Source organism: Rhinoraja longicauda, chromosome 10 (assembly GCF_053455715.1).
Source record: "Rhinoraja longicauda isolate Sanriku21f chromosome 10, sRhiLon1.1, whole genome shotgun sequence".
Taxonomy (NCBI): domain Eukaryota; kingdom Metazoa; phylum Chordata; class Chondrichthyes; order Rajiformes; family Arhynchobatidae; genus Rhinoraja; species Rhinoraja longicauda.
The window spans coordinates 31077990-31104701 of record NC_135962.1 but is presented as its reverse complement, the minus strand read 5'-3'; the positions used below and the strand labels follow the sequence as shown (position 1 = coordinate 31104701).

Sequence of the window (26712 nt, the reverse complement as noted above, 5' to 3'; positions counted from 1 at the left end):
CCGGCAGCAGGAAAATGGCAGCGTAGTCAGATTTTCCAAAAGGAGGGAGAGTAACGGCATTTACTATGCAGGCATTTTTCAAGTTTTCCATTTGTTCTCCTATTATAACGCATTATTAAGTTAAAACCTTTACATTATGGATGAATTAGCTTCTTTTCCTCAGTGAAATTTGGTCATTCTTTCTGAAATGAGACATGATTTCTGTTATTCAGATCTGATTTGCAATCCTAGAAATACAATGAGACCTCCTTTTGGCTCAGATCAAGTGTAGAAAGAGCAACCTGTTCTTATCGGATACAAAGTATCTGTTCTTATCAGAGCTATATCTGTTTCTGAGCTTTGTGGAGTCGTGGACAAGGATCGCGGACGAGGATCGTGCACCTAGGACGGATTGAATCGGAGGTCACATCGGTGACCAGGAGTCTGGCTTAAGGGTGGATCCATGCTGGTTGGGTAACCAACCTAACACCCTTATCCAGGCGGGATGGCGGCAGCAAGTGGAGCGGGAGGACAGAGTATCCGCAATACCCTGCGAGTGTCGGTGAAGGACCTCAGTGAGGGAACTCCCTTCTCACGGGACCTCTTCACTAAGAAGGTCCTGCTGGAGGCCTGCAAGTTCAAGGCCAAGGAGATTTATTGTCTCCAGGACTTCCTGGGTAACGGTTACTTTGATGTAACCTTCAAGTACCTGGCAGGATGGCAGAAGATGCTGTAAGACGTCAGGGAGAAAGGGAATGAAGCTCCGCTGTCGCTTCTGAAGGTGCAGCCGCTCTTCACCTTTCCCACCCAGAAGGAACAGATGATCATGGTGCACATGTTTAACCCACATGTGCCCGTCGTGGATGTCCTCACCTTCCTTGCTTGTTATGTCGAAGGAGCAGGAAACTGTGGACGTGAAGGACTTGTTCGGGATCTGGACAAGCAAGCGGCAACTGAAGCTGAGGGTGGACGGGAATGGAGCCATCATCCACCCTCCCTCGGTGTTCACTCTCGGAGGGAACTGAGGCTACATGTCCCACGCGGGGCAACCCAGGGTGTGCAGGAAATGCAACAAACCTGGGCACGTGGCGGCCGAATGCAAGGCAGTTGTCTGCAAGAACTGCAAGCTGGAATACCATGAGACGAAGGACTGTAAGGAGAGCAAGAACTGCAACCTGTGCGGGGAGGCAGGCCACCTCTACAGGGCCTGCCCGAAAAGAGCCTGCACCCACGCACAGGCGACAAGAGGGGCCGCTGCCAACACACCCAGGGTGGTCGAGACGCCTCCCACCACTGCCAAGACCCCAACTGAAAGGGAGAACAGGAGTGATGACAGCCCAACCACCTCGAGCCCCCAACCGCCGGACAGAGACCCCCAGCCCCCTGTCCAGGAGGAAGAGTCGATGGAAGTGGGGGAACAGGAGAAGGCATGGGTGGCGGTGAAAACGAACTCTGCCCAAAGAGCCAAGGCTGGAGGGAATGGGCAAGCCCAAGAATATGGTCCACTCCCATACCGACGCCAGCAACCTCTCCTCGTCGTAGGGTGAGTCGACATCGAGGACCCGACGACGGAGGCAGAGGAAGAAAACGGGGGAGGAGAGCAGAAAGGGAAAGGACACGCCTGTGGTCCCCCAGCTCCAGGAGATCGGGAGCAGTTCGGCGGCCAAAGGGCCCCAACTCCAGGAAACTCGAAGCATTTCAGGGGCCAATGGGCCCCAGCTCCGGGAGACCGAGAGCAGTGAACCCGACACCGTACCCCAACTACAGGAGACGGAGGGGGAGTTGTGCCCAGAAGAGGGTGGAACAAGGAGGGCCACTCCAACAACTCCAGCTATGCCAGAGAACACCCCCCTCCCTGAGGATGACAGCACCCAGTACCTGAGCCACGAACTGGTGCTGCAATTCACCAAAGTGGTGGGCATGATGGGACAGAATGACGGTCAGTGGCTCTAACGGACAATGGAGTTAAAACTGGCATCTCTAAACATGCGCAGTGTGAAGAACACTGCGAGATGTGTAAACACCTTGCAGTACCTGGGTCAAGGCGGACGTGACTTTTCTGCAGGAGTGCGGGCTGCCACACTGCTGCTATCGGAGGTGGTCGCGATGGTGGCCCCACGGACTGTCAGTATGGTCGGGGAGCAATGACTGTCACGCTTCCGGTCTGGGGATCTTGCTACGGGGAGGGAGCTTCGCCATCACTGAGGTCAGGGAGGTGGTTGGGTGGGGGACTCCTAGTGGTGGATGTAACGTGCCTTGGCTCTCCACTCCGGCTGATTAATGTGTACGCCTCACCCATGTGGAGCGAGCGGCTGGCCGTTCTCCAGCAGCTCCCACCGCTGCTGGCCACGTCCCGGCCGCTCGTTCTGGCCGGTGACTTCAACTGCATCATCGATGCGGCTGGACGATCCGGCAGTGCCGACCACAGACTGGACAGCACCTCCAAGCTCCTGATCGAGACGGTCAAAGACGCAAAGCTGCGCGACGCCTTCAACATCCCAGCCACGGTTCACCTGGTCGAGACCGAACGGTTCAGCCCGGTCCCGGATAGACTTCCTCTTCACGTCGAAGGCCGTCACGGTCAGATACGCCAACTCACGCCGGTGTTCTTCTCTGACCACTGCCTCCTTCAGGCTTCCTGTCACCTACAGGAGGACCGGAAGGCAGGCAGAGGGACATGGAGGTTAAATGTGGAGCAGTTGACCCCAGAGAACATTGAGGAGCTAAAGAGGAACTACGCATGTTGGAGAATTGTGAACCCCTCTTTGACTCCCTGACACTGTGGTGGGAAGCCAACCAAGGAGAACATCAAGAGATTCTTCATCTCCAAAGGGGTTCTGAGGGCAAGACAAAATATGAGGAAGTTGTGTCAACTCCGGACAAATTCGCAGCAACTCCTCTTTCTGCAGTCGAGAGGGGTGGATGTGAGGGAGGAACTTATAGAGACTTGAAGGACCAGCAAGCATGGCTCTTTACCTCCAAATCCTCCAAGATCATCATATCATCATATCATATATATACAGCCGGAAACAGGCCTTTTCGGCCCTCCAAGTCCGTGCCGCCCAGCGATCCCCGTACATTAACACTATCCTACACCCACTAGGGACAATTTTTTACATTTACCCAGCCAATTAACCTACATACCTGTACGTCTTTGGAGTGTGGGAGGAAACCGAAGATCTCGGAGAAAACCCACGCAGGTCACGGGGAGAACGTACAAACTCCTTACAGTGCAGCACCCGTAGTCAGGATCGAACCTGAGTCTCCGGCGCTGCATTCGCTGTAAAGCAGCAACTCTACCGCTGCGCTACCGTGCCGCCCATCTTCCGGTCCAGGGTGGAGCAGGATGAGACGTGCTCACGCTTCTTCTTTCATAAGGTTCACAGGGGGAGCTCTGGGATCAACAGCCTTCGGGAGGAGGACGGCTCAGTAAGATCCTTGCAGACGGACGTGCTGAGGATCTGCAGATCCTTTTATAAGGATTTGTATGACAGAAAGGCCACAGACAGCACCGCCTCCCAGAACTTCCTGTCCTCCATCACGGAGGTCTTGGGGGACAGTAAGCGGGAGAGTCTGGACCAACCACTGGCCCTGGAGGAGCTGACTGGCTCCATCCGTTCCTTTGACTCGAGTAAAATTCCTGGAAGCGATGGCTTACCGGCCGAGTTGTGTTCGGCTCTGTGGGACTGGGTGGGCCCGGACCTGCTGGAAGTGTACAATGACATGCTTCTAGCCGGCAGCATGTCAGACTCTATGAGGAAGGGCAGCATCACCCTAATCTACAAGCAGAAGGGGGAGATGAATGATATAAGGTATTGGAGACCCATCATATTGTTGAATGTAGATTACAAGATCCTGTCTAAGGCCATCGCCAACTGGGTCAAGTCTGCTCTGGGACAGGTGATCCACCCCGGACCAAACCTGTGCTGTACCTGGCAGGAAAATCTCAGACAGCCTGGCGCTGCTGATGGATGCCTGCCTGATCAGCTTGGACCAGGAGAAGGCCTTTGACAGGATATCACACACGTACATGAGGGACATGCTCTCCAAAATGGGCTTTGGGGAGGGAATCAGAAATTGGAGCCAACTGCTCTACACCGATATCTGTAGTGCAAATCAATGGGTGGGAATCAGACAGCTTCCCCGTCAGGTCTGGAGTCAGGCAGGGGTTTCCACTCTCCCTTGTCTTGTTTGTTTGTTGTTTTGAACCTCCATCAGGAAGGACGTGAGCATAAGAGGAGGGACATTGCCAGGCAGTGGGGGCACTCAGGTCAAAACCTCCCTGTACATGGACGATGTCGCCGTCCTGCTCGGATCCAGGGTCGGTCTGCAGATTAATTAGTGTCTGCGACCAGTTTGAGTCGGCCACGGGAGCCAGGGTGAACCGCAGGAAGAGCGAGGCCATGCTCTTTGGCCACTGGCCCAATCGATCTTCCATCCTCTTCACCATCAAGCCTGACTTATTGAAGGTGCTGGGGATCTGATTCGGGGGGGGGGCTGAGGTGTGTGACAGGAATTGGCTGGAGCGGATAGCCAGGATGGGGAAAAAACGAGCTGTGGAAGCAGCGCTCCCTCTCTTTCACGGGTAAAAGTCTGGTCATCAGGTGTGAGATACTCTCGGGGCTGATGTACTTGGCGCAAGTGTGACCTGTCCCTCCTACGTCACAGGGATCACCCGAACTGTCTTCCGCTTCATCTGGGGGTCTAGGATGGACCGGGTACAACGGGCCACAATACACAAGTTGGCAGACAACAGGGGTAAAAGTGTGCCCAACGTCGCTCTCATCCTGATGGCCACCTTCGTGTGGCTGCATCAGGCGGAGCGTAGAGCCAAGGCACGAGGGAACCAAGTGTCACTACCTGCTGAGGTTCTACCTGTCCCCGGTGTTGCGAAGGATGTGCTTGGCGCAGATGCTATGCAATGTGCCAGTTAGCTGGACATTACCGCACCATCTGTCATTCGTGGAAAGGTTCTTCCGGACCAACACCTTTGACCACAAGTCCATTAGGCAGTGGTCAGCACAGAACGTTCTGCAAGCACTGCAGGGAAATGACTCCATGGATCCTGTGGCGTGGTTCCCAGAGCAGACTGCCCAGCTTGTCTGCCGAAATGCCTCCGCCAGAACTCACCAACAAGCACCAAGACCTGGCTTGGCTGGCAGTGAAGGGAGCCCTGCCAGTCAGATCCTTCCTGCACCGCCGGAACCTCACTACCAGCGCATGCTGCCCTCGGGATGGGTGCTATGGAGAGGAGATAGTTGCCCACCTCTTCGCAGAGTGTGGATTTGCAAAGAGAGTCTGGAGAAGTGTGCAAGGATGCCTGTCATGATTTATTCCGAACAGCTCTGCCACAGAGGACTCTGTGATTTACGGACTGTTCCCAGGGACGCATTCAGAGTGCTGCTGGAAGGTCATCAACTCGGTGAAAGACGCTCTTTGGTCTGCCTGAGCTTTGTTGGTCTCCCAGCGGAGCGAGATGTCCGTCGGGGAATGTTGCCAACTGGCCCACTGCAGACTGCAGGAGTACGTGCTGAGGGACGCACTGAAGCCTGGTGCAGCCAACGCCAAGGCTCTGTGGGGGAGGGCCACAGTCTAGGGTCCTTCCGCTGCTGGACATGGGGGGGCAGGGTGTGGTGGAGACGCCCCTCAAAATAAGGGAAGGGATTCCACGCCAGTGGGCCACATGAGTGGCAAGGGTGGGGGTAATTTTGTGTAATAAGTGTATTGAATATGTATAGCCTCCGAGAATGTCGGATAGAGTTTTGGAAGGAACATATTTTGTATATATTTATTTCTTGAATAAATTATTTTTTGATAATAAAAAAAAAACAATGAGACCTGGGAGACTAGGTCACCCAGTCATCAGTCACTGAAAGTAAGCATACAGGTACGCTTACTGTACCTGTATGTGAAGAAAGCTAATGGAATGTTGGCCTTCATAATGAGAGGAGTACAGGAGCGAAGACCTCCTGTAGTTGTACAGGGCCCTGGTGAAACCATTCCTGGAGTATTGTGTACAGTTTTGGTCTCCTAATTTGAGGAAGGACACTCTTGCTGTTGCGGGAGTGCTGCGTAGGTTCACGAGGTTAATTCCTGGGATGGCGGGAATGTCATATGATGAATGAATTAATAAGTTTATTGGCCAAGTATGTGCATATACAAGGAATGTGCCTTGGTGCTCCGCTCACAAATGACAACACAAACATACAGTTAACAACTAAGAATAAAGCATAAACATATCAAAACAATAAGGATACAACATTACGGTCTAAACATGTGGGTGAAAATAAACCAGAGCAAGAAAGAAACTACAGACTTTGGTTATTGAGTAGAACTACCACTCATGGAAAAAAGCTGTTTTTATGCCTGGCTGTGGCTGCGTTGACAGTCCAGAGTCACCTCCAGAGGGAAGTGGTTCAAAGAGTTTGTGGCCAGGGTGAGAGGGGTCAGCGATGATCTTGCCCGCTCGTTTCCTGGCCCTTGCAGTGTACAGTTCGTCAATGGGGGGAAGGTTGCAGCCAACAACCTTCTCAGCTGTGCGAACGATCCGTTGCAGCCTCCGGATGTCGTGCTTGGTGGCTGAGCCAAACCAGACCATGATGGAGAAGGTGAGGACGGACTCAATGATAGCAGTATAGAATTGGACCATCATTGCCTGTGGCAGATTGTGTTTCCTCAGCTGCCGCAGGAAGTACATCCTCTGTTGGGCCTTTTTGACTGTGGAGTCGATGGTGGCCCCCCATTTAAGGTCCCTGGAGATGATGGTTCCAAGGAACTTAAATTACTCCACAGATATGACTATGGTGTTGTTGATGGTCAGTGGGGAGGGGGAGGGGGAGCTCTTCGAAAGTCTACAATTAGTTCCACTGTCTTAAGAGCATTGAGCTTCAAGTTGTTGCGATGGCACCAGGACGCCAGACTTGAGGAGCTTGACAGAGGAGTCTGTGAATGTGCAGCCGTTGGTTTAGAGAGTAAAGGAGAGGGGAGAGTACGCAGTCTTGGGGTGCTCCATTGCTGAGGGTCTGCGGGTCTGAGATGTGCTTTCGCAGCCTCGCATGCTGCTTCCTATCTGTCAGGAAGTTGATGATCCACTGACAGAGGGGTTCAGGCACAGTCAGCTGGGAGATTTTGGAGTGTAGTAGCTCTGGCACAATGGTGTTAAATGCAGAGCTAAAGTCCACCGATCTATTGACTCTGTAAGCAAACTGCAGGGGGTCCAGCAGGGGGTGTGTGATGTTTTTCAGCTGGGCCAGCACAAGTCTTTCAAAGGTCTTCATGACTACAGAGGTCAGTGCGACAGGCCTGTAGTCATTAAGACCATTGATCCTTGTCTTTTTGAGTACAGGGACAATAGTGGAAGCAGGCAGGGACCGTGCAGATTTGAAAGGACTGGTTGAAAATGTCTGTGTAGATCGGTGCCAGTTGTTCGGCAGAGCTTGAGGGTAGAGGGGGAAACATTGCCCGGTCCTGCAGATTTCCGGCTTTTCAGTTTCCTGAATAGCCTCTCCACCTCCGCAATTTCTAAGATGAAAGAATGGAGTGACTGGGCTTGGATACACTGGAATTTAGAATGATGAGAAGCATATAAAATGATCCGATAGAAGCCTATAAAATGATTAAGGGATTAGACACGCTAGATGCAGGAAACATGTTTCCGATGTTGGGGGAGTCCAGAACCAGGGGCCACAGTTTAAGAATAAGGGGTAGGCCATTTAGAACTGAGATGAGGAAAAACTTTTTCACGCACAGTTGTCAATTTGTGGAACCCTCTGCGTCAGAAGGCAGTGGAGGCCAATTCACTGGATGCATTCAGAAGAGAATTAGATAGAGCTCTTAGGGCTAGTGGAATCAAGGGTTATGGGGAGAAGGCAGGAAAGGGGTACTGATTGTGGATGATCAGCCATGATCACTTTGAATGGCAGTGCTGGCTCGAGGGGCCAAATGGACTACTCCTGCACCAATTGTCCATGTATCTAAATTGTACAAATAAAATTCATTATCTTGATTTTTGCTTTCTCAGGCAATGGCGACGCTTGGGCCACACAGAGTAAAGACAGATGGTGAGTGGAAGTTTGAAATCTTAAATTGGCATTGGTATGTTTTATTATGATCATGAAAATGTAATTACTTTCTTTTTATTTAAACTTCAGCATCCACCAAGACAGAAAAACAGCTTCACAGTGCCAGATCAGAAGATGGCAGGTTATTTTATGATGGGGAGTGGTACAGCCGTGGGCAAACTATATGTATTGACAAGAAAGATGAATATCCAATAAGGCAATTATATTTTTTCCTTAAATTATTAAAGTATTATTGAATTACATATACACAATTAGATTATTAATTACACAATTCAGGGAATCGGAATGTAATGCTGTCTTAAAGAACATAAATTTAAAGAAATGTTTCTGTGCAAATGTTTCAGTTTTTTGGTTTATTTTGAGTTGATGAATTTTTATGTTTTGGTTAATGTCACAGGCTTAACCCAGAATTGGTGTTTGTTCAAATTAACAACGTGGAAGAATTATGGTTGCACACTCCAAATTAAATTTCTTTATGGTGCTTCTGAATTCTAATCTCAGTTACAAATCCACATGGAAATCCTATATAGAAAGCCAGGAGCATGCCTCCATATGGTAGATGCAGTAAGATATGGTTTAATAATGCAATACTGGTTTACTGCTGAAAGTCCTCAAACAATTTTTTTGATTTGAAATTGCTGATTTGGGTGGTTATGGTTAAGTAAGAAAAGTTGATAACCCAGCTTCATATTATACTTGCTTCCATGGCAGTACAGTCTTTCCCTCTCAAAGTCAATATTAGGATTGTGTTGAATAGTAGATAATAGGTGCAGGAGTAGGCCATTCGGCCCTTCGAGCTAGCACCGCTGTTCTCTGTGATCATGGCTGATCATCCACAATCAGTACCCTGTTCCTGCCTTCTCCTCATATCCCTTGACTCCGCTATCTTTAAGAGTATCTAACCCTCTCTTTAAAGCATCCAGATAATCAGCCTCCACTGCCTTCTGAGGCAGAGGATTCCACAGATTCACAACTCTCTGCGTGAAAAGGTTTTTCCTCATCTCCATTCTAAATGGCCTATCACTTATTCTTAAACTGTGGCCCCTGGTTCTGGACTCCCTCAACATCGGGAACATGTTTCCTGCCTCTAGCATGTCCAATCCCTTAATAATCTTATATGTTTCAATAAGATCCCCTCTCATCCTAAATTCCAGTGTATCCAAGCCCAGTCGCTCCATTCTTTCATCATTTGACAGACCCGCCATCGGAATTAACCTCGTGAACCTACGCTGTACTCCCTCAATGGCAAGAATGTCCTTCCTCAAATTTGACCAAAACTGCACACAATACTCCAGGTGTGGTCTTACCAGGGTCCCTGTACAACTGCAGAAGGACCTCTGCTCCTATGCTCAACTCCTCTTGTTATGACGGCCAACACGCTATTAGCTTTCTTCACTGCCTGCTGCATGTGCATGCTTATTTTCAGTGACTGATGTACACGGACACCCATTGTACTTCCCCTTTTCCTAACTCGACACCATTCAGATAATAATCTGCTTTCCTGTTCTTGCCACCAAAGTGGATAATCTTACATTTATCCGCATGAAACTGCATCTGCCATTCATCTGCCCACTCACCCAACCTGTCCAAGTCACCCTGCATCCTCATAGTATCCTCCTCACAGTTCACACTGCCACCCAGCTTTGTGTCATCTGCAAATTTGCTAATGTTGATTTTAATCCCTCCATCTAAATCATTAATGTATATCGTAAATAGCTGCAGTCCCAGCACTGAGCCTTGCAGTACCCCACTAATCATGCCTGCCATTCTGAAAGGGACCCGTTAATCCCTACTCTTTGTTTCCTGTCTGCCAATCAATTTTCTACCCTACCCCCAATACCATGTGCTCTAATTTTGCCCACTAATCTCCGATGTGGGATCGTGTCAAAGGCTTTCTGAAAGTCCAGATACACTACATCCACTGGCTCTCACTTGTCCATTTTCCTAGTTACATCCTCAAAAGATTCCAGAAGATGAGTCAAGCATGATTTCTCCTTCGTAAATCCATGCTGACTCGGAATGATCCTGTTACTGCTATCCAAAAGTGCCACTATTTCATCTTTTATAATTGACTCCAGCATCTTCACCACCACCGATGTCAGGCTAGCTGGTTTATAATTCCCTGTTTTCTCTCTCCCTCCTTTCTTAAAATGTGGGATAACATTAGCTACCCTCAAATCCACAGGAACTGATCCTGAATCTATAGAACATTATCACCAATGCGTCCACGATGTTTCGAGCCACCTTCTTAAGTACCCTGGGATGCAGACCATCAGGCCCTGTGGATTTATCAGCCTTCAGTCCCATCAGTCTACCCAACACCATTTCTTGCCCAATGCGAATTTCCTTCAGTTCCTCCGTCACCCTAGGTCCTCTGGCCACTAGTACATCTGGGAAATTGTTTGTGTCTTCCTTCGTGAAGACTGATCCAAAGTACCTGCTCAATTCATCTGCTATTTCCTTGTTTCCCATAATAAATTCACCTGTTTCTGTCTTCAAGGGACCCACATTTGTCTTCATATCATATCATATCATATATATACAGCGCAGAAACAGGCCTTTTCGGCCCACCAAGTCCGCGCCGCCCAGCGATCCCCGCACACTAACACTATTAACACTATCCTACACACTAGGGACAATTTTTACATTTACCCAGCCAATTTACCTACATATCTTAACTATTCTTTTCCCCTTCACATACCTAAAGAAGCTTTTACTATCCTCCTTTATATTCTTGGCTAACCTACCTTCGTACCTCATCTTTTCTCCCCGTATTGCCTTTTTAGTTATCTTCTGTTGCTCTTTAAAAGTTTCGCAATGCACTGGCTTCCCGCTCATCTTTGCTATGTTATACTTCCCTTTTATTTTTATACTGTCCTTGACCTCCCTTGTCAGCCACGGTCACCTCTTACTCCCCTTAGAATATTTCTTCCTCTTTGGAATTAACTGATCCTGCACATTGTGTATTATTCCCAGAAATAGCTGCTATTGTTGTTCTAGTGTCATCACTGCTTGGGTCTCTTTGCAGTCAACTTTGGCGAGCTCCTCCATCATGCCTCCATAGTCGCCTTTGCCCAACCGTTAAACAGGTGTTTCCCGGCTTATGATGCTTCGACTTGCGATATTTCGACTTTGCGATGGTGCAAACGGCAGCGACCTTTAGCGAGCTGCAGCTCGCTCCCGGTCACGTGTATTAAATGCATTTCGACTTACAATATTTTCGGTTTGCAATGGGTTTCTCGGAACGGAACCCCATCATAAGCTGAGGAACACCTAGTTACTGACACTTCCAATTTTCCCTTCTCCCTCCCAAATTGTAGATTAAAACTTATATTATGGTCACCACCTCCTATTGGCTCATTTACCTTGAGTTCCCTTAACAAATCCAGTTCATTACATAACACTAAATCCAGAATTGCCTTCTCCCTGGTAAGCTCTCGTTCAAGCTGCTCTAAGAATCCATCTCGGAGGCACTCCATAAGCTCCCTTTCTTGGGGTCCATTACCAACCTGATTTTCCCAGTCTCCCTGCATGTTGACATCTCTCATAACCACCGGAGCATTACCTTTGCTGCATGCCAATTTTAACTCTTGATTCAACTTGCACCCTATCTCTAGGCTCTTTAGGGACTTTTTACCCTTACAATTCCTCAGTTCTATCCAAACTGACTCTACATCTCCTGATTCTATGTCACCCTTCGCAAGGGACTGAATTTCATTCCTTACCAACAGAGCTACCCCACCCCCTCTGCTCACCTGTCTGTCTTTTCGATGGGACGAATACCCCTGAATATTCGGTTCCCAGCCCTGGTCCTTGTGCAGCCATATCTCTGTAATTCCCACAACATCATACTTGCCAATTTCTAACTGAGCCTCTTTTAGGTTTCCTAATTAAGTCATCCAAGTCATTTCAATTTGTGGATTTTGTTACCAATTCAAGAGGTTGTCAATTTTGGCTTTTTTAAAGCACTTAAACTGTGAGAAATTCTCTGTGCACTTGTCCTCCAAAAACAAACTGAAAAGGCGCAGGATAATATTGTGAAACCCACCTGATCTGCCACAAATGTTGTTTTATCTAATTTAACTGATGTCTGGTTTGGGGACATCAAAGTAACTTAGCAAGGCTGGTGAGGATGTAAAAGCCAGTAATTTTAATTGGGTTGCATGTCTCAGATTTTAGCAGCAAAGTGTATTTAACGAACATGTACTGTTTCCCAAGGGGTTGAAAAATCTGGCAGTTGAAATAGGGCGAGAATTGAAAAACCAATAGTTAACCCCTATTCCAGCACTGCTGGTGGAGCAAGAAGAACGGAAATCCACTTCTATTAGAGCCCACAAGCAAATCTGCCATAAACTCCCTCTCTTTCACTGTCTTACATTTTTATTAAATGCTCTATTTTCTCTCCCTTGATGAATGGGAGGATATGAAAATCTTAATGTCAGGTGGCAGATTAAAAAAAATTGTTAGAGCATCCCAATTCCGGGCATTTCTGGGTTTCCCCATCACTAATGTGGGTACGACTGAAGTGTATTTGTTGAGATAGAAAACTCAAAACAGGCAAAAGTTGCTGCTTTGATAACGTACAAGATTTTAAAATCTGCATCCTTTATGTTTCAGAGCAGTTTGAAAATGATATTTTGTATTCACTTATCAAACTTTTATGTGGGTAAAATTAATTTTCCAAAATTAAGATATCAAATGTTTTTAAATGGGATGGATGAGTTGCAGAAACGTTTAACTACTTGCAATCTGATTGCCTAACTTCGTACATGGTTGCGTATATTAATTATCTGTCCATATTGCGTATCGTTTTCCAAAATTCATTAGGATATTGATAAAATAATTGTTGGGGCTAAGCAAATGTTGCTGTGCATTTATTTCCTGAGAGAGGCATGAGATGGTGCAAGCTGTCTGATTTCTCTATGCCCTGGTCCTTCCCTCCCCCCTTCTCCGGGCGGCACGGTGGCGCAGCGGTAGAGTTGCTGCTTTACAGCGAATGCAGCGCCGGAGACTCAGGTTCGATCCTGACTATGGGTGCTGCACTGTAAGGAGTTTGTACGTTCTCCCCGTGACCTGCGTGGGTTTTCTCCGAGATCTTCGGTTTCCTCCCACACTCCAAAGACGTACAGGTTTGTAGGTTAATTGGCTGGGTAAATGTAAATGTAAAAATTGTCCCTAGTGGGTGTAGGATAGTGTTAATGTACGGGGATCGCTGGGCGGCACGGACTTGGAGGGCCGAAAAGGCCTGTTTCCGGCTGTATATATATGATGATATGATGATGATGATATTGTGGGGTTGCAAATTTTTCAATAACTTCTGGTGTACTGAGATTCGGAATTCAGGATAAAGAATTCCATAGATGAACATTTTAGCACAAAGCATTGGAACAAAGGTAAAATGAACATTAGTTTGTTTGCTGAAGGGCAGTAATTCTAGCAACACCAATTAGTTTGTGAGATTGTTCTCCCATTGATTTATTTCCACTTTTATTGATTTAGCTATTTGGCAAGATTGGTTTCGTTTGAACATCTTGGTCACCGTTTTCTCCCAGGTGGCTTATTCAGGATAATTCTTCTTTAAAATAAATGATAACAACAAAGGCTCTGAAATTTTGATGTAACTATCATTCAGCGAATATTTCAACAAAAAGGAAAATTTAAAATGAGTGCAATATTTTTTGTCTTTGGTATGCTGCCATGTAATCTGAATGCCTGGAATCAATTGATCATATTGGAATATTTTTTTTAATTTGTAAGAATATATTCCCAATTAAGAAAATAATCTAAATGTCTTTTTTTTTAGTGCCACAATAACAACCATCAACAATGATGAAGTTTGGTTTAAGAGAACAGACAGCAGCAAGTCAAAACTATACATTTCTCAGCTACAGAAAGGAAAATATACCATCAAACATATGTAGCTTCATAATTTTTATGTCAGATCTTTTTTTAATGAACTTTTTGTATCTACAACAATGAAGGTGCTTTGACATCTCAACTATTAATAACAATGCAGTTAATTCCATTTATTGAAATATTTGGCTATTAAATGTGTTCAGTCTTATCTGGCAAGAAAATGTTAATTGAATGGAAATACTTTACATAATGTCACTTTACTAGTTTACTATTTTTCATTGTGCATTTTCTACTTTACTCATTATGAAAACTAAGATTTTTTTGTTTATGAACTGTCTGCCATTGAAATCGATTCCTCTCTGTTACTGTTTTACTCAAAAGGGTGAATGGATTTTGTCAATATTGTGATCTTTGTCTCAGGTGCTTGATTAAAGCCGTGTCTAATATAAATAAACTGCCCATATAATGTACAACCATGTTGACTTCTTAAATTTAAACCAGCCAACATTGTGTCTCCTGCACTATATAATCTGTGAACTTCGGAAACACCATTGCATCCACACGAATGCAGTATTGAATGCTGCCAGATAAAATATTTGCTACTCTTCTTCAATGTTTTTATTTAGTAATCCGTGCTATTATCTTGGTGCCCTTCATGGTTGTTTCAATGGAATGGAACAATATATATATACCTAGAATAATTGTGAAAATACTGTAATATTGACAGTATAGAATGTTTTATTTTAAAAGGTTAATTCACTTTAAGTCTTTAAATCTTGAGCTTCGCAAATGTAAATACATGTAGGCCATTGTGCTGCCATCTAAAAATGTTGACCATAAATTACTGCCTTGATAAGAATATTAAAATGATTTTTGACAGGGGCACTTTGCTAATGGAAATATTGGTTGATTGCATAATATTTTTGAACCGGTAACACAGCTGTATTTAAGGGTGTAGGAAGAAAATGCAGATGCTGGTTTAAATCAAAGATAGACATAAAAAGCTGGAATAACTCAGCGGGACAGGCAGCATCTCTGGAGAGAAGGAATGGGTGACGTTTCGGGTTGAGACCCTTCTTCAGAATGGACTGAGTTACTCCAGCTTTTTGTGACTATCTCTTGTATTTAAGGGTTGTCAATTTGATGAAATTGAACGTATTTGTGGAAAAACAGTGAAATTGGATTAAATGAGTATTCCAGGGTGTAGCTTCAAATAAGTAACTACTGTTCAATGGGTAAACGCGGTACACAGTGTTATTCGTTCTACAATTCTGCTGGATGGTGAATTCTGGAACATCTGGTAAATTTAGAATGACTCTGCAAATGTAATATGTTGAGAATAGCCTGGATATTGAAATAGAACAGTCAAAGATTAGATGTAGCCTATTCCAATTTTCTCTCAATCCTGTACATTTAACATAAGCTTCAGGCCAAGATAATTCTCGTTTGCTTACTAAATCTTATCTTTATAAATCTACCTTGGTTGTTAATGAATGCTACCCTTTGGATATGTATGTGAGTACAATGAACAAACAAAAATGCATCAGCTAATTGCGTTGGAAAACAACTGCAGATGCTGGTACAAATTGAAGGTATCACAAAATGCTGGAGTAACTCAGCAGGTCAGGTAGCATCTTGGAGAGAAGGAATGGGTGGCGTGTCGGGTCGAGACCCTGAGTCTGAAGAAGGGTCTCGACCTGAAACATCGGCACGGTAGCGCAGCGGTAGAGTTGCTGCTTTACAGCGAATGCAGCGCCGGAGACTCAGGTTCGATCCTGACTACGGGTGCTGCACTGTAAGGAGTTTGTACGTTCTCCCCGTGACCTGCGTGGGTTTTCTCCGAGATCTTCGGTTTCCTCCCACACGCCAAAGACGTACAGGTATGTAGGTTAATTGGCTGGGTAAATGTAAAAATTGTCCCTAGTGGGTGTAGGATAGTGTTAATGTACGGGGATCGCTGGGCGGCACGGACTTGGTGGGCCGAAAAGGTCTGTTTCCGGCTGTATATATATGATATGATATGATATGATATGATAAGATGCTGCCTGACCTGCTGAGTTACTCCAGCATTTTGTGATACCTCAGCTAATTGCGAATCACTCTTGAATAGTAATTTCATTTTCTTTTAGGCAAGGTGTTGTCTTGCTGGTTTGAGAAGCACCTGGATTTATATTGTGCGTGAAGTTTAATCCTATGTAATGACCTGACATGAATTTACAACTTGTAAACATTCCTTCGTGTGTCTGCCTGTTGGGAGGGAAATTATTTTGCATGAAATTGTGTTTTTTTTTTAAATTGCAAATGACATGAAGAGACATTTTGTTATAAATTATGTGAACCATGCTAATAAAAGCAATTTTTACGGTTGTCCTTTTTTTGTTTTCAACACCTTTGTGTAAAGGCAGAAATCTTTTTAAGGGCACCTTTCAGAATCTAGTCTTTGGTTACTAATAGTAACCAAAATCTGATGCTTATCCTAATATGCATCAAATTACTCCTATGCTTATTGACCTGCACTCACATATCTGTTAAGCAATTTGTTTTAAGGGGTATCCTTACAGAGAGGAGAGAGACTTTAGACAGTGAGTTCTGGAGAGTTAAAAATATGATCAATTAATTTCATGAATCTGAAAGCACAGCCATGAATGGTAGACCTTTTTTGTTAATCGTTATAAAATATACATATTGCTAGCAATTGTCCCCAATTGTTTTTGTGAAAGTGGTGATAAGCTCATTTTGAACAGCTCCGGTCCATCCAGTTAAAGTACTGTATAACTGTAATACTGTTGAACAGGCTGCGTAAGCAACATTGATGCATTATTTAGATGCTATAAATGGAAGCAAAGGGGTAATTTTGGTGGAGGCAATGAATAGAGTGTGGCATGGAGTGCCAGTCCAGCAGGCTTTTGTACTCGATTAACATATTCTTGAATGTTCAAACTGCATTCAACCAAGCAAGTAGAAAATATACACTTCTCGGGGAAAGTCTTAAGGGTATTAGATGTTGAATTACAACAGGTTATCTAATCTGTGACCTTGTAGCTCAAGTATTTGTGGCTGGTCCAGTTAATTCTGTCTAAGGCCGAGTCCCCAGAAATTAAAAATGGTGCACCAACAATGGTAATGTCATGTATGTTAGAGCAAGTGTTGGACTGTTGCTCATTAGGAACTTACAGTGCCCTCCATAATGTTTGGGACAAAGACCCATCATTTATTTATTTGCCTCTGTACCACAATTTGAGATTTATAATAGAAAAAAAAATCACATGTGGTTAAGGTGCACATTGTCAGATTTTATTATAGGCCATTTTTATACATTTTGGTTTCACCATGTAGAAATTACAGCTGTGTTTATACATAGCCCCCCCATTTCAGGGCACCATAATGTTTGGGACACATGGCTTCACAGGTGTTTGTAATTGCTCAGGTGTTTTTCATTGCCTCCTTAATGCAGATATAAGAGAGCTCTCAGCACTTGGTCTTTCCATCACATTTGCAAACTTTTATTGCTGTTTATCAACATGAGGACTAATGTTGTGCTAATGAAAGTTAAAGAAGCCATTATGAGACAGAAACAAGAATAAAACTGTTAGAGACATCAGCCAAACCTTAAGCTTACCAAAATCAACTGTTTGGAACATCATTAAGAAGAAAGAGAAGGCTGGTGAGCTTACTAATCGCAAAATGATTGGCAGGCCAAGGAAGACCTCCACAGCTGATGACAGAAGAATCCTCTATTAAAAAGAAAAATTCCCAAAGACAGGGCTCGTACGGTCCTTGAAAGTCCGAGAATTTGAAACTCTGTTTTTCAAGTCCTTTAAAGTCTTTGGATTTGAAAGTCCTAGAAAATTCACTTTTTATGATAAAAGTATTAAATCATGCAATGTGTTTTTTCATCGTTTATAATGCGTATTTTTATTAAAATTCGGGAAACATTGTTAGACATGTTTGGCTTTGTTGCCTATTTACATATTCTCTTACCTGCTTTGTCGCTGAGAATAAAGACATTGAAGAAGCAGGAATGTGTTTCTTGTCTGGTATTCAGTTACGACCCAGAGCCAGGACAAGGTGAGAGATCGCAGCGCCCCCTCGCAAACAACAAACTCAAGGAAACTTCCCTCCTCGCCGCCGCCGCTCATCCCGGGGCTTCTGAACAACAACTACAACACGTGTTTGTTCTTATTTCGCTGCGCTAGAGGGAGATGGGACTGGAGAAGAGCGTGGAGGAGCGCCGCAGATCTCGCTGGAGGAGCGGGAGAGAGAGGGAGGGAGCAGCCCCCGCAAGTGGTGGCGCTCCTTCACAGGACCCTCTGACACCCTCCCCGCGCTCCCGCTCACTCGCTGCTCCCTCTACCCTGACTCTCCCCTCTACCAGCGCCAGCGAGATCTGCACCACTCCTCCACTCTCTTCCCCAGCCCCTGTCTCCCTGTAGCGCAGTGAAATAAGAACAAACACAAGTGTTGTAGTTGTTCAAAAGCCCTGGGGTGAGCGGCGTCGAGGAGGGAAGTTTCCTTGAGTTTGTTGTTTGTGAGGGGGCGCTGCGATCTCTTGCCTTGTCCCGGCTCTGGGTCGGTGGCGATCCGCTCTCCGGTGAACCTTCTGCCTCCAGTCCCCGCAGCCGTCGCTGCGGCTCCATGGCTCTGGGACAAGTTAATGAGTCAGGGAGAGTTGAGGGGAACTCGCTGCATAAAGCAAAAAAACCTATAAAAATGATTGTGGTTTGTACTAATTAACCCATATATATGCCAAATGAACAGTTTTGAAAACAGTATTTTCTTACCTATACGGAGAAAATCTGGCAAAAGCCATGTGTTTGCTGGATTTTGGTCCTTGAAAATGGGATTTTTGGACCTTAAAAGTCCTTGAAAAGTACATGAATTTTGTGCTGTTCCAAGTGTACGAACCCTGCAAGCACCTGTCCGACAGATCAGAAATACTCTTCAGGAGTCACGTGTGGATTTGTCAATGACCACTGTCCGCAGAAGACTTCACGAACAGAAATACAGAGGCTACACTGCAAGATGCAAACCACTGGTTAGCCGTAAAAGTAGGATGGCCAGGTTACAGTTTGCCAAGAAGTACTTAAACAGTTCTGGGAAAAGGTCTTGTGGATAGATGAGATGAAGATTAATTTATATCAGAGTGATGGCAAGAGCAAAGTATGGAGGAGAGAAGGACCTGCCCAAGATCCAAAGCATACCACCTAATCTGTGAAACACGGTGATGGAGGTGTTATGGCCTGGGCATGTATGGGTGCTAAAGGTACTGGCTCACTTATCTTCATTGATGATACAACTGCTGATGGGGTAGCATAATGAATTCTGATGTGTATAGACACATCCTATCTGCTCAAGTTCAAACAAATGCCTTAAAACGCATTGGCCAGCGGTTCATTCTACAGCAAGACAATGATCCCAAATAGACGCTAAAGCAACAAAGGAGTTTTATCAAAGCTAAAAAATGGTCAATTCTTGAGTGGCCAAGTCAATCACCCGTTCTGAACACAATTGAGCATGCTTTTTATATGCTGAAGAGAAAACTGAAGGGGACTAGCCCCCAAAACAAGCATAAGCTAAAGATGGCTGCAATACAGGCCTTCTTCTTCTTCTTCTTTCGTGTCCATCATCCATGTTTCAAATGTTGACATCGCTGTCATCGCCCGTCCTGAAAAGGGCGCAAGCTTCCGGCGACAATCAATGGGAGCCATCTCTTGTTGCAATAGATGATGGTGGTAGCAGAATTAGCTCAGGACACTTCCAGTTTCCAGCCCCGTGACGTGGACGCTTCTGCTATGAGGCCCAATACAGGCCTGGCAGAGCATCACCAGAGAAGACACCCAGCAACTGGTGATGCCCATGAATTGCAGACTTCAAGCAGTCATTGCATGCAAAGGATATGCAACAAAATACTAAACATGACCACTTTCATTCACATGACATTGCTATGTCCCAAACATTATGGTGCCCTGAAATGGGGGGACTATATATAAACACTGCTGTAATTTCTACATGGTGAAACCAAAATGTATAAAAATAGCCTTTATTAAAATCTGACAATGTGTACTTTATGTGGGTTTTTTCTATTACAAATCTCAAATTGTGGAGTACAAAGGCAAATAAACAAATGATGGGTTTTTGGCCCAAACATTATGGAGGGCACTGTAACTAATTTTAGCACATGTGTGAATTTTGTCCAGTTTCTGCTGTCGCTTGCAGAATTTGCTTAATTTTCAGAGTTCTGCATGGAATGGAAGATTGTGTAATCATTAGTTAATGTTCTCCACTTCTGACTTTTCTTAGGAATTGTGGTTCATGGTAATTAGAAGGCCGGAATTGGACGACTGCAGTTACTATTGACTATTGACTGGAGCCTGAGGCACTTGTATACAGTACATTGGATGTGGCAATGGAGGGGATGAAAAAAAAAATTCAACGTTAGATCAAGGTAGTGTTTAACCGGGTGCCAGTATAGATCGGCAATCAGTAGGATGGCTTGAATAGCTTTTGAAAAGAACCCAGTGTCGGGGTTTCATTCTTAATAGTCTAATTAGTTCTCTTTTGGCCTCGGTGCAATATAAATGATGTTCCATCCTGTTTCACATGAGAATGAGGGCCAGAGTTGAGTTAAATTTAGAGACACAACCCAGTACTTTAATCTGCTTGAGGTCCAATACCAGGAGAAAAATGCTGGTATTTCATTATCAATGAAAAATTCATTATCATCATGAGACAGGTTACATTTTGATAGAACCATTGTATCCTAATGACTGTTGTTTATTGAGATTTTACTATATAATGTTTTTACATCCTGCCTTTTTAAATCACTAACAATGTTTTTATGAATGTTCTACTCAGTATTCTTAGAAATACTTGGTAGAAAAAATACTAAGTATTCATCTGTGCCCTACTAATTTATGTTTTGGCTCTCTTGCATATCACTATTGAATCTTAAACTGCTTCTGCATATTTTATTGTTGCACATAATATAATTGGGACCAATGGAGTAAAACGTAATGAATGAAGCAACAACGCACTGAATAAAAAAACAATGGGTTGGTCACACCAACAAGGTGACAATCAGAGGTACCAAGTCATATTAATAATTAATATATCACTATTTTGCAATAAATAAAGTCTTGGTGAAATCCCATTTCAGACAGTTTGGAGTTTCCTCACAGCTTGTATCATAAATGATATTAGAACTATATTATAATTGAATTGGGTAGAAAATACAATGATATTGCCAATGTGAAAAGACATAACCAGCAAATCACTCTTACTGTGTTTACCCTTAATAAGACATTCTTTGTCACTGCAAATTAAATACATATAAATGCCCTTTGAGCAATAGCAGAGAAGTCCACTTTTGTGTGCTAGCTACTTTTGCAGCTGTATTTTATTTTCTTGCCGTGGTTATCATTGCTTTTATGTTAATTGAGGAATTGGTTGTCAAAGCTAAAGTATCATATTGGAGACACTATGATCATATTATTTTAATGGGTTCCAATAAGCAAATTAAATGTTGGTGTTTGGTATTTCACTATCTAATATTGGGATCTAAAACAATTTCTCTCAATGCCTGATTTATGAAAGTGCAAAACCTTCATAAACCTTATGGTGGCAGTAAACTGAAGAAGATGTTTGTGACAAGATAACTTGTATTGTTTTCATCTTAGAATAATTAAAATACAGATTTTGCAGTAAATTTGTTTAAACAAAAATTAAGAAAAATAATGCAATATCAATTGATTAAGTTTGGGAAAGAAAGATTCTGCTTAGCTAATTCTCAGGACTTTGAAACAAGTTCACAAACAAATATGACACAATGAACTGCATATGCTGGATGACAAGAAAAAGGCACAAAGTGCTGGAGTAACTCAGCGGGTCAGGAAGCATCTCTGGAGAACATGGATGGGTGACATTTTGAGTTGGACCCTTCTTCAGCCTAACCTGATACATCGTCTATCCATGTTCTCCAGAGACGTTGCCTGACCCAATGAGTTACACCAGCATTTTGTTTCTTTTTTCATAAATAAGAACAGAAGACTGGGATAATCTAATGCACACACTATTGTGGAACTCATTGGTTGATTGTGTTTTCAAGACGCTCTGAATTAACTTGATGTCAGATATATAAGCAAAGAGTAGGAATTAATGAGTCCTTTTCAGAATGGCAGGCAGTGACTAGTGGGGTGCCGCAAGGCTCGCTGCTGGGACCCCAGTTATTTATAATATATATTAACGATTTAGACGAGGGAATTAAATGTGACATCTGCAAGTTTGCGGATGACACAAAGCTAGGTGGCAGTGTGAGCTGCGATGAGGATGCTATGAGGCTGCAGGGTGACTTGGATAGGATGGGCAAATGCATGGCAGATGCACTATAATGTGGATAAATGTGAGGTTATCCACTTCGGTGGCAAGAACTGGAAGGCAGATTATTATCTGTATGGTGTCAGATTAGGAAAAGGGGAGGGGCAACGAGACCTAGGTGTGCTTGTACATCAGTTACTGAAGGTAAGCATGCAGGTACAGCAGGCAGTGAAGAAAGCTCATGGCACGTTGACTTTCATTGCGAGAGGGTTTGAGGTTAGGAGCAAGGAGGTCCGACTGCAGTTGTACGTGGTGAGATCGCACCTGGAGTATTGTGTGCAATTTTGGTCTCCTAATTTGAGGAAGGATATAATTGCTATTATGGGAGTGCAGCGTAGGTTCATTAGGTTAATTCCCGGGATGCCGGGATTGCCATACTGTATGATGAAAGAATGGGTTGACTGGGCTTATATTCACTGGAATTTAGGATGAGAGGGGATCTTCTAGAAACATATAAAATTCTTCAAGGATTGGGCAGGCTAGATGCAGGAAAAATGTTCCCGATGTTGGGGGAGTCCAGAACCAGGGGTCAAGAGTAAGGGGTAGGCCATTTAGGACTGAGGTGAGGAAAAACTTCTTCACCCAGAGAGTTGTGAATCTGTGGAATTCTCTGCCACAGAAGGCAGTGGAGGCCAATTCACTGGATGTTTTCAAGAGAGAGTTAGATATAGCTCTTGGGGCTAAAGGAATGAAGGGATATGGGGAAAAAGCAGGAACGGGGTACTGATTTTAGATGATCAGCCATGATCAAAGGTAGACAAAAAATGCTGGATTAACTCAGCGAGTCAGGCAGCATCTCTGGAGAGAAGGAATGGGTGACGTTTTGTGTCGAGACCCTTCTTCAGACTGAAGAAGGGTCTCGACCCGAAACGTCAGTCTGGAGAAGGGTCTCGACCCAAAACGTTACCCATTTCTTCTCTCAAGAGATGCTGCCTGACCCGCTGTGTTACTCCAGCATTTTTTGTCTACCGTCGATTTATACCAGCATCTGCAGTTTTTTTCCTACACATCAGCCATGATCATATTGAATGGCGGTGCTGGCTCGAAGGGCAAAATGGCCTACTCCTGCACCTATTTTTCTATGTTTTGATATTTACAAATGTGCCTATGTGAAAATTTATGAACACCAAGGAAACTGGATAGGTACGTGACAGTTTAGACATGCATTTCCAACTTAAGCACGCCAAAGATCACCTAGAACTTTTGCAGTGCTTCTAATTTTGAATATTATAGCTCCATGTAAATGACATTCTCTTGGTGATTAAAAAAGATTAAGTTAAATCAAAAGTAGCTTATTAATTAATTCGTTATTAAGAGTAACCAAAGCAACATAATCCAGTTTAATTCACCTTTGCCCACATTCTGTCAAACCAAATCTTCTGTAAATGCAGGCATTTTGTACATAAAGTAACTAAACATGGGCAAACATGAATTAAAAATGGTTAATGTGGGTGGATGTATACTCAGGATATAATGACAATCTGTGGAAAAACGTTAAAAGCTTTTTAGTGTAAATTATTTAATATTTTCTATTTGGTGTTATCCTTCCAAAAAAAAGGTTGTTTGGGAAAAATTAGTTGCTTTGTTCTGTGTATCATTTAACATTTTACAATGTTTGGTTTCCATTGAATATGAAAATAATAATGTCTGAAGTACAGCACAATGTTACCATGTACACTATTCAACACTAACTATTTCAATTAATAACCATATGTTTTCTCAAAATGGGCTTGATAATAATATCGATGTATAAAATTTACGGGTTTGCATTTAAGCATAAATTATGAATCTCATAGAATACAAGATTTTCCAAAGTATATAGTATTTTCACTATTGACCCCCACATTTCTCTTTTAGTATTTATATGCCATTATTCAGAAGTAGTGGGCAAAAATTATATGAACTGCTTTCTCATCAATGAAGAGTGAAGATCCATTATGATTTTATAATCACTACTGGTTTGTGGAGGGAATACTGAATTTCATTGTTCTTTTGATATTGTTATAACTTGGATTGCAGTAACAAAAAGACCATTAGTAGACAAGTCCACGAAGAGACCAGAACCTTCTGGCCTGGTTCCTCTACCCAGATTAGCCAGCTGCACCCCACCCATGCTTGAACTCATATGAGTCTAATGTGAAGGGACCCTCTTGCTGACCCTTCGCACTGAGCCCCCATTGCCTCATCTTTACCATATCTTCACAGCATTTACCATCTCAAACTCACTGGCTCAGAATTTAATGTTTGATGTGGTTTTGAGATAGAGCAAAACAGGACCTTCAGCCCATTGAGGTCTTGCCTACCATCGATCACCCATTCACATAATTCTATGATATATTTTTGTATCCACTCCCTACACACTCGGGGCAATTTGCAGAGGTAAATTAATCTACAAACCTGCATGTCTATGGGATGGGGGAGGAAACTGTAGCACTCGGAAGAAAGTCCACGCGGTCATGGGCGAATGTGCAAAGTCCACACAGACAGCACCTGAGGTCAAGATTGAACCTGGGCCTCTGGCGTTGTGAGGCAGAAGCTCTATCAGCTGCACCACTGTGGTGTCCTCTGTTTCACTGTTTCAATTGGATCACCTACTTAAAAAAAAACTAGAAACTAAAAGTGCAGAAGGCAGATGTTAGCAAACAAAATATTTTCTGTTTGAGGCAGAATTCCAGGACAGGAATCTAAGACCACAAATATTGCTACATTTGTAATCCTACCAAAGCCTGGTACATTAGTTACATCTTAAGATTTCCGTTCTCTTATACTTGAACACTTTACTGAAAAGGCCAATATGAGCGGCACGGTAGCGCAGCGGTAGAGTTGCTGCTTTACAGCGAATGCAGCGCCGGAGACACAGGTTCGATCCTGACTACGGGTGCTGCACTATCATCATATCATATCATATATATACAGCCGGAAACAGGCCTTTTCGGCCCTCCAAGTCCGTGCCGCCCAGTGATCCCCGTACATTAACACTATCCTACACCCACTAGGGACAATTTGTTTTTACATTTACCCAGCCAATTAACCTACATACCTGTACGTCTTTGGAGTGTGGGAGGAAACCGAAGATCTCGGAGAAAACCCACGCAGGTCACGGGGAGAACGTACAAACTCCTTACAGTGCAGCACCCGTAGTCAGGATCGAACCTGAGTCTCCGGCGCTGCATTCGCTGTAAAGCAGCAACTCTACCGCTGCGCTACCGTGCCGCCCCTTGTAAGGAGTTTGTACGTTCTCCCCGTGACCTGCGTGGGTTTTCTCCGAGATCTTCGGTTTCCTCCCACACTCCAAAGACGTACAGGTATGTAGGTTAATTGGCTGGGTAAATGTAAAAATTGTCCCTAGTGGGTGTAGGATAGTGTTAATGTACTTCGTGGTCTGTTTCCGGGCGGCACGGACTTGGAGGGCCGAAAAGGCCTGTTTCCGGCTGTAGATATATGATATGATGATATGATATGATGTATGCCTTCCTAACACAGTACTGTACCTATTTGCTACCATCCAGAGTCTTTGTTTCTCTACACCAAGGTCTAGCTATTTCCAGATGTTCATAAGGTATTCAGCTTGGCCATTCTTCGAACCAAAGTACTTAAATAGAACTGTTGCTGGAACTATTCCAGTTTCATAGGAACTTTGCTTGATTATTACTAATGCATCAATTATCTCTGCAGCTGTTTATGATATAAAACTGGGATACAAGCCATCAGGTCCAGTGAGTTTGTGTGGCTTTAGACCCCTTAATTTATCCAATATTTTATTTTCAGAGGTATTAATTACTCACATTATATTCCTGGTTTTCCTCAATTCTGCTCCACTTATTTTGGGTTTTTTACAGACCACGAAGCTCAGCCATTTCTTTATTCGTTTTCTTTTGCATCCTGGAGTCATTTTCCTTGCTACTCTCATGCCTCTGGCTCTTCATGTTCCTCCAATTTTGGCGTATAAATGTATCATGATTTCTCCTCAGACATCTCCAATATATTCCTCTTTTTCTATTTCTTTTCCCACAGATGCAGCCTGACCTGCTGAATATTTCCAGCCTTTTTCATTTTTTATTTCTGTTTTGAAATCCTCAACAGCAGATGGATTTTTTTCGATTTAGAGATACAGCGCAGAAACAGGCCCTTCGGCCCATCGGGTACGCGCCGCCCAGTGATCCCCGCACACTAACACTATCCTACCCCCTCGGGACAATTTTTACATTTGCCCAGCCAATTAATCTACATACCTGTACGTCTTTGGAGTGTGGGAGGAAACCGAAGATCTCGGAGAAAACCCACGTAGGTCACGGGGAGAACGTACAAACTCCGTACAGACAGAACCCGTAGTCAGGATCGAACCTGAATCTCCGGCGCTGCATTCTCTGTAAGGCAGCAACTCTACTGCTGCGCCACCGTGCCGCCCTTACAAATATAAGTA

At 44.1% G+C, this 26712-nt stretch overlaps 1 protein-coding gene across 1 annotated transcript in view; it reads left to right on the top strand.

Annotated features, from left to right (window-relative positions):
- Window positions 1-16283, top strand: part of brms1la (BRMS1 like transcriptional repressor a) — a 42340-nt gene extending 26057 nt beyond the window's left edge. Inside the window, exons 8-10 of the mRNA XM_078407172.1 lie at window positions 8000-8039; window positions 8130-8256; window positions 13864-16283. Of these exons, the coding sequence (XP_078263298.1) occupies window positions 8000-8039; window positions 8130-8256; window positions 13864-13981 (285 nt within the window). The 3' untranslated portion in view covers window positions 13982-16283. The remainder of the gene's footprint in view (window positions 1-7999; window positions 8040-8129; window positions 8257-13863) is intronic.
- The last annotated feature ends 10429 nt before the right edge of the window (window positions 16284-26712 follow it).